We start from the raw sequence: 8,643 nt of genomic DNA on the forward strand, positions 1-8,643 counted from the left end.
GATTCCAAAAGTTGTTTATAATGAAATGGTTGCGTTCAGAGGTATCATAGTATCTGGAATGTACCGTTGGAAAAGCATTGATTATTATACCATTGATTCTACCAATGAATGTATAATCAATGATTATACACACACTAATAATCAATGCCACAGCAGTATAATTGCCGGTGAGTGGTGTTCTCCGAAAGCGCCAATGGTGCTTTGACCTGTGTGAATATGGCTACGCAACATCTCTCCACTCATCGTGTAAACAAGACTTTATAAGTGAGGTTTGAGGTTAATTTCGTTGGTTGTTGTGTACATGGAATGAATTGTAGTTTGCAAACAAATTAAAAATTGTATAACTAGAATAAGTATTTCTCATTACAGAAAATGTCCGGCTCCGCACATCATTTTCTACCAGGACTCGCAAATGTTCAGCCGAGTGGTATGCGATCGCAATTTGTCGGAGGACCAATGCAAAATCAAATGAGCGCTGCAATGCAAAATCCTTTAAATAACCAGTTAGCAAATCAGCAGTTACCGGTCCAATTATCGAATCAAATGAATACACAGTTAAGCAATCAAATGGTATCGCAAATGTCGAATTCTATGAATAACCAAATGGGTAATTCAATGAGTGGTGGGCAAATGTTAGGAGCCATGGGACAAATCAATCAACAGTATAATATGGGAAATACAAATCCTTTAAGTCAGGCACCAAATATGCAGATGCAACAGACTGCTATAGGTAAATATTAACTGTACTTCCCGTGGAGTAGTTTGTGTTGACATTCTGTAATTATGTTAGGTTTGCAACATCACACAATGCAACAGCAAGTGTTACAGACAACACCAAATGTTGCACCTACACCTCCGTTACAACAACATACACAGCAGTCGAAAGAATTCAATACTGCTTCACTATGTAGGCTAGGCCAAGAAACTGTGCAAGATATTGTTAGTAGGACACAAGAAGTGTTCCAAACTTTAAAAACTATTCAGGTACCATCTTTTAAAACAATCACTAGAATGAATTAATTGAAGTTTTGTCTTTAAAGCCTCCAAATGGAACACCACAGGGAAGCGTTACATGCAATGAAAAGAAAGCGAAAGTTCAAGAACTCCTAAGGAGTATTCGTGTACTATTTAAACGCCTTCGGCTCATATACGAACGTTGCAATGAGAATTGCCAGTTGCAAGGCATGGAATACACCCACGTCGAAAGCTTAATACCCTTTAAAGACCAAAGTGATCTGAAGCACGACGAGAAGAAGAATTCTGAAGCATATCGATTGGCTTGCGAGGAAAGCAAGGAAGTGATGGAACAGGTGGTGTTGAAAAACAGGCAGCTAAAAGAAGTAATTGATCATTTAAGACGAATTATTTGGGAAATAAATACAATGTTAACTATGAGAAGGTCGTAATGTTACTTTATTTGTTTTGTAGGACTGTTAATGTAATTTTTATTGTACAGCGGTAGAACAGGACCTTATATTTATTGATTTGTAACTACAGTAAAAGTTCTTTTTACAATACATATTTTTCTAGTTGGCAAACAACTGAAGGTGCATAAGATAGTTAATGCCCTCAACCTGTTAAAAGTTATTATTTAGTTAAGGTCGCAATTTTTTCTATTAATCAATTGGTACTCCACAATTTTCGGTACAATATCCGCAGATCGATTAGGCGATATTTAAAGGGTTGCAGATTACCCCTAATGTGTCTTGTAAACACTGAAGTTTTTATCATTTAGTTACCCTTCAATTTTGTATAGGTATGTTGTTATGTCGGCTGTTTCAATTCTAGATGTCAATTGACAGAACAAAATTCCGGTATCAACACCCTTGCAGAACGATTGAAACCTCCCTTGTGGGCGCCTTGATGCGTTAGAGAACGTGGGCTTGTTTTGACCTGCAAGGGATGATTAGAGCAGGCACTTAATGTCACAAAGGTTTTTATATAGGCGTGACATCATGGCGTCTCCTCGTTTTTGTGCATTTTGCTACGAACAAACGCCAACAATATTATTATTTATGGATAAAACATTCTCTAACTAAAAAAATATCCTGTTCCCTGAGAAAGATTTTTTTCATCATATCATCCACATGCGGTTGCTAAAAGTCATCATCAATTACTATTCCAGAATTTGGTACAATACCTTTTTTTTTGTACTAGATATTGCATCAAAATTCCGCATACTAATTGATGATGAACTTTTCGCAACCATATATGATCCAAAAGGCAGCGATCTTTCTCAGGGAACAGGTTTTAGACATTGAAAGAAAACCACTGTCTGAAAACTTTACATCAAAGCATGTTTATTTTAGTTGCAAAATGTTCTATTCGTAAATAATATTTTTGCGCGATCGGTCATTTCTGACTATTTACCATGGGTGTTTCCATGACAGTAGGTAGAATTTACCAGTTGCTATGATTACGACGACGTCAAAATTACTTACCGATCTAAAAACAGAACAGCAAAAATACTTACCGACGCCTTTTTAAAAATCAACAGTCTTACATTACATTTAATCTTTAATTATTGTTAGGTACATTAAACGTACAATTTGTGCTGTTGTTTCCTATAGCAAGACGCTCATAAAGTCATAAAGGAAGTTCAAAGCTAGTAAACTACATCAGACACATGCACATTTTTATGAAATTATTAACTTCAATTTTGACAAATAAACTGGTTACCTAGTGATATACACCATACCACTTCGATCATTTCGATTTATTCTGCTCGTTAATTTCTTAGTGCATATTTATATTGGTTGCATAAATTTAATTTCGATCGCGCAAAAAATGTTATAAGCACGTCGAACGTTAAGGGTTACCGTTCTCAGACAATAATTGGAGTCGTCGCTTCGCTCCTCCTCCAAACAATTGTCTTCGAACGGTAAAAATCCCTTACCGTTCTCCATACTTAATATACTATTTTGGCGTTTGGTTGTTTGTTGCAAAATACACAAAAACGAGGAGACACCATGATTTTACGTCTATGACAAATTGTTTCTTCATATTAACTTACGGATGAAAGTCCCATATATATATATACCCTCCACATAATATTTTCATAAAAAATAGTCCTTAATTAAATAATCACTAAAAAATGACACTAGCTCTTTAGACTATAAACCAATATACATACGCCTCATACAAGGCTAACCAAATATCCAAAAACATTATTATTTTTTATGGTTTTTGGATAAAGTGGCCTAGGTAACAACTATTCATGATCAGTTTCCCAATGAATGACAGTGACAGAAATCCTCCTTGCACTATCTCTCTCGGCGCGCTACGTTTCTATGGCAGAGACCGGCAGTGCGCGCGTTCCAGTTTATAGTTTAATTATATAGTTCAGTGTGTTTAATACTCGATGGTTTAATATGCGTGGTGCAGTCTAAAGAAGGCATTTTTGAAGCGCTGCAGAGTAGGTACCGAGGGGGGGGGGGGGAAGAAATAGAAATTGGGTTGCACAGGCGAAAGATTAGATTAGAACGGTATTTTATTTCTTACTGCTGACAGGCCCCTTTATTGCTTTTGCTTTAATTAGTCAACGAAAACTTTGAATAATAGGGGGCAAAAAACCAATTTCGACAAAAAAATCAAAGGGCTGTAACTTTTGATCTAGTAGTCCGATCTTGGAACTGTTTGAAATTATGGATTCTACAGGTCACATTCTATAAGAAAATATTTTCGGGTCGATCTGAGACAATTTTTTTTCTGGGCAAAAAAAGGCAGTGTTGCCTTTTTTTTTACCAAAAATCGACTGCACCAAAATTTCTCGGGCAAAAACTTTTTCTTATTAATTTGGGTGCGTAGTATCCAAAACGATTCGTACTTTTTCGATTAGACGTCTCAATCAAAAGTTATGGGCAAAAAACCAATTTCGACAAAACATTCAAAGGGCTGTAACTTTTGATCTAGTAGTCCGATCTTGGAACTGTTTGGAATTATGGATTCTACAGGCCACATTCTATAAGAAAATGTTTTTTTCCGGTCGATCTGAGACAATTTTTTTTTCTGGGCAAAAAAAGGCAGTGTATTTACCTTCCGTTTTTACCAAAAATCGACTGCACCAAAATTTCTCGGGAAAAAACTTTTTCTTATTAATTTGGGCGCGTAGAGTCCAAAACGATTCGTACTTTTTCGATTAGACGCCTTCATACAGAGCGGCGTGACTTGCAACGGACTTCCCCAGACCGCTACACAAAGGCGCGCCGGCTGTTAGCGCGTCGCCTTCCCACCGGCCACTTGGGCATTGTGTTGTTTGGAATCTGCAACAAGCGGTATCTACGAACCACAAGACCAAAGACCATTATCATATATCACTACGTACTACCATTGTATTTATAAACGAATATAAATACGATGGTACTACGTGGACAAATGTGGTGTGTTTGTCTCGAGCTTTGGAGTCTCTAGTAACGCTGCCAGTCACGTTAGTAAAGTTATAAAAATTATGGTTTATTAAACAAACAACAAACACAAATGCAACTACGTTTCAACTTTGTTTTAAATTTATTTATTTGGGCCGATCCCGGAGGTACTGCAAGACCGGGCCAACCCGCGACGGAGGTGGAGCAAGCCCCTAACCTCCGTCAATTTCCAAAAATCAGTTTAATATACTGGACCCGCATGCGGGTCGTATCAGATATTAAGCTGATAAGAACAGATACTACACTTTGATCTTAGCCATAGGCCGAGAAGCGATACCGTTTGCGAGCGAAAGTTAGAATTTATTGTGTCATGGCAGAAAGTAACGTGTCAGCATTACGTGCTGCGCCCTCAAGTGTCTGTTATAATAAATCAACATGGAATTCTACAATTTTATGCTAATTTAAAAAATCCTATTAGAGCACTGTGACAGACAGCACTTGAGTTGTAATGGATTAGACAAGAAACTGACGACAGACAAGGAGTAACTAATAATGTATTCTTTGCTACAGACAATGCTACAGATTAGGTATATGTATAAATTCAATGGTATATTATATGTACAGTTACAAATTCAATGATGGAAACAAGATATTTTATTGTCTATAAAACCAATGAATAGATTTATTATTCAATGATAAAACCAAAGATAACAATTATCTTTGATAAAGGTATTCTTTATTCATTGGATAAAACATAAGTTCATTACATTGAAACACATTTTTAAGTCACCTGTTTACGTTGTCCCTATTTAGGTGATTATTTTACAAGTAGGTATCGGAAAAGGTCCCTTTATAGTAGGGGAGCTAGCACGAAATCCACTGAACGAGAATGATCAAAATTTTAACCGATGGAGTCCCATTTTGCCCTATCAGAGTATGCTAAAATCGATCGTCTGTCGCCTCAGGTCATGTGACTTAAGGCGCTGCGGGTACTTCTTGTGGTATTCCTTCTGAATTCGTGCAGGTTGCTAATAAATTTTTCTGTCGAGAAAATAAGCTTATACACCAAATGACTATCATTTAAACAACAAATGTATGTTCAGCTAAAATAATGCTATTCTAGCGCCAACATCAAAATTTCGTTTTAATTTCATTAAATATTTAAAAAATTAGTTACAAACTCATTTGAGTTGCTCCTCTCCACGGAAATCTTTAGTAAAAGGCGAAAGATTTATTCGCATTTGAAGAGAAACCAGAGTAACGAATGCGGGTTACACGAAATATTATCTTACAAAAGTGAAACGTTACCACGTGTAAATTTTTGCAACGTTGCCATCTGTAGGACTTACAGGGAATGAGTGCAATAAAATACTTGTCAACCTTCTGAACCAGTTTTTATAGCTGAATAATTATGTTAGTTGATGAGGTTGAAGAAGTAGTGGCGCCACTAACAACTTAGACACTTGATTTCACGTTGAGTGTTCAATATGACGTTGTCGAAAATGCAAACAAAGCATACTTACCTGGCGTAGGGGTTACCATGATCAAAAAGGCGGTTTCCCCAGGATGAGGCCCCCTCATTGCACTGCGATCGGGCTGACTCCTGCGATTATCCCTAATGTGGATAACTCGGGCGCGTAATTTTTGGTAGTCGGGACTGCGTACGCGCCGTCCCGGTTTTAAAGAAATAAAACACAGTTATTCCTTCGAAATTCACTGATTTAATAGCATTGTATGTATACTTATACTATTGAATAATAAATCTGAATATTATTCAGTGCTTATACGTACAACTACAATAATTCACATTACGCATCTATTTCCACTTTTGTACGGCCGACGTTCAAAATTTATTAAAACAACGGAAAAATGCACATACCTACAGGTAGTCCGTGAACAGTAAGGACATTGGTTTTCCGTTTTTCCATACATTCGCAACTCCCTGTATTCAATTATTTCGCACTTTTTAGCGTATTTTCCAAAAGGCAAATGAAATGTTATTGTCCGTCTGGCATTCTATAATTCTAAAATAAATCAAAAAAAATTTTAAAAACCCAAAACAAATTCTAGAGCATTCTCAAAATTTTACAAAGTAATAATTGTGTGTGTATGTGTACGGAAAAAAATCAAGAAAAGTTCTGAAAAGTTTAGAACATTCTACTAAATGGTAGTAGTTTACACCAAAATTCTACAGTGATTTTCTCCTCGGCGTTAACCACTTCAATTGTTGTGTACACTAAAATTGTAAAAAAGATTCTAAAAAATTCTTAAGAAAGTACTAAAAATTATATAACATAATAATTGTGTGTGCATGTGTATTCGGAAAAAATTCTTAAAAGTTCAAAAAAATTCTAGAAGTTTCTAAAAAATTCTAGGGAAATTCTAAAAAATTGCTAATAGCTGGCCACCAGTGATTTTCCCCTCGGTCTGCCTGTACTCTCATTATCGGCTAAACGATTGGAACCAAATTTAGTACATATTTTAAGCAGATGGGCGAATGGCACATGCGCAAGTGTGTCAAATCACTCAAAACAACACAAAATTTTGATGTTTTTTCATTTTGGCTATTACATCGAATTGAATCAAATTTGGTACATACGACTATGTTTTATGAAGTTCTATTGTAATTTTGAAATGTGCCATTTAAATTAAAGACTTGCAACCCGACTTTATTGTACAGGCGAGATTTCCATTTAACACATTATATTGCACTGCTTTATAGTAAATGGCATATTTCCTGTTACAAAACACCATAAATAAACAAATATTGCCTTGTGGCATCCGTATTGATGTATAATCAATGTGGTTTCAGAGGTCACGTCCTGTTTACACACCCTGTAGCTCGTGGTAGAGCAGTATCTCTTGGCAACATCGTATTTGCCTGCCTGCCTTTGTCGTTTGCGCTGTCTCTCTCTTACATACTTTCTTTGTATTTATTGCTTTCCTTTTTGTAGTACTCAGACTTTGTAATTTGTAAATTTTTGTACAATCGCAGCAATTATTAGCAACCTTTAAACGTTTCTCATAAGTGCAGTGTTCAAAAGGAGAAACCTTACCTATTTACTATCAACCTTCCACATGATGAGATTCTTGAGATAAGAATTAGAGGATGCCTGTAAATCAACAAGAACTTATGAAGGTTGCAGTGGAGCTTTCAGAGGAAAGAAATTTACAAGTGACTATCATTGAGTCTGGTAAAGGTGCCTGTATAGCGGGAGGAGGTGCTTTGTTAGGCGGCTTATTCGGAGGACCTGTTGGTTTAGCAATTGGTATGTGGTCTAGGATAATGTATCTTGAAGTCGATTTTTTACAGTTTCAAGCGACAAATAGAATTTCTTTAACAGTTTGTGCGTCATTTACTTTCGGAATAGTTCGCAGACTACAAAGCCGTCAACACAATCCACAAAGCTTTCCATTCTTTTCACATTTTTAATTTGTTGTTTCATAATTATCAGGAGGCACATTGGGTTCTATCCTTGCCGCATGGAATGGTTCCGGTAAATTTAAATCGGTAGCTGAAGTAATTTTAGAAGACATGACACCGACACAAAGAGAAAATCTTGCCAATGCCATCAAGATTGCTTTGCAGGATGTTTCGTGGGAAGATGCAGTTCAACTTACTACGTTAATAATGACCAACGATTCTTTAAAATTATTATTAATGAATGAAATTTGCAAATATTTGAAGAACGAGATGGGGCTTAGAGTAATTATGTAGTAATTTTATATTATAAAGGGTTTATAGATATATTGAAAATAAATGTTTTTTGTTTAATTTGTAAATTATGTGACGTCATTGTTTAATATACTTAATACACTGTCCGTGAAGATCAAAGGTATTCTTATGGCCTAACATGCGTTAGACCATATAGTACATGGACTGCTATTATCCCTATGCTTTCAATACAAAATGGGTGGTCACGGATAGAGGACACTGTAGTCGTATGGGTATGTGAATCTCAGGGTAAACTAAAGTCGTATGAACACCACTCAGATCGTGTAAAGAGTAGCTTTTATGGTAACGGCGTAGTACGGGAAGCTTTAAATACTCTTGATTATCTTCTATACGTCCACAAATAAGAATAGGTTTGCTTCGTTTGCCATATCTAAGCGATTAATTAATTGACGTTTGTTAATTTATAGGTTGACAGTTTCAAATCGTGTCTAATCGGATAACTTCGGACAGATTCGTTTACCCTGAAAGTCACATACCCAGGCGATGTCCTTGACAATATTTTCGTTACAATTAGCAGTCCATGTACTATATGGTCTAAGGCTA

At 36.2% G+C, this 8,643-nt stretch overlaps 2 protein-coding genes and 3 non-coding genes across 6 annotated transcripts; 3 read left to right on the forward strand and 2 right to left on the reverse strand.

The window, feature by feature from the left end:
* Window positions 1-148: 148 nt before the first annotated feature.
* LOC116182539 (mediator of RNA polymerase II transcription subunit 30) lies at window positions 149-1,517 on the forward strand. 2 transcript variants are annotated; one of them, XM_031503072.1, is made up of 4 exons: window positions 149-167; window positions 370-730; window positions 791-984; window positions 1,041-1,517. In XM_031503072.1, exons 2-4 carry the CDS (start codon window positions 373-375, stop codon window positions 1,404-1,406), a joined length of 918 nt encoding a protein of 305 aa, XP_031358932.1. In that variant the 5' UTR covers window positions 149-167; window positions 370-372; the 3' UTR covers window positions 1,407-1,517. The 2 variants fall into 2 exon arrangements, with proteins under 2 accessions (XP_031358932.1, XP_031358931.1); XM_031503071.1 differs by lacking the exon at window positions 149-167 and adding an exon at window positions 249-313.
* Window positions 1,518-4,509: 2,992 nt separating this feature from the next.
* On the reverse strand, window positions 4,510-4,699 carry LOC116182543. Its single transcript, XR_004147556.1, has one exon. It is a non-coding gene; the product is annotated as a U2 spliceosomal RNA (small nuclear RNA).
* An 806-nt stretch (window positions 4,700-5,505) lies between these two features.
* On the reverse strand, window positions 5,506-5,625 carry LOC116182545. The gene has a single exon (XR_004147557.1). It is a non-coding gene; the product is annotated as a U5 spliceosomal RNA (small nuclear RNA).
* A 254-nt stretch (window positions 5,626-5,879) lies between these two features.
* Window positions 5,880-6,041, forward strand: LOC116182542. The gene has a single exon (XR_004147555.1). It is a non-coding gene; the product is annotated as a U1 spliceosomal RNA (small nuclear RNA).
* A 1,230-nt stretch (window positions 6,042-7,271) lies between these two features.
* On the forward strand, window positions 7,272-8,139 carry LOC116182540 (protein C19orf12 homolog). Its single transcript, XM_031503073.1, has 2 exons — window positions 7,272-7,633; window positions 7,820-8,139. The coding sequence occupies exons 1-2, from the start codon at window positions 7,474-7,476 to the stop codon at window positions 8,080-8,082; spliced, it is 423 nt and encodes a 140-aa protein (XP_031358933.1). The 5' UTR covers window positions 7,272-7,473; the 3' UTR covers window positions 8,083-8,139.
* Window positions 8,140-8,643: the final 504 nt, after the last annotated feature.

The sequence above is a fragment of the Photinus pyralis genome, unplaced genomic scaffold (genome assembly GCF_008802855.1).
Source record: "Photinus pyralis isolate 1611_PpyrPB1 unplaced genomic scaffold, Ppyr1.3 Ppyr1.4_unclustered_Scaffold5822, whole genome shotgun sequence".
NCBI lineage: Eukaryota > Metazoa > Arthropoda > Insecta > Coleoptera > Lampyridae > Photinus > Photinus pyralis.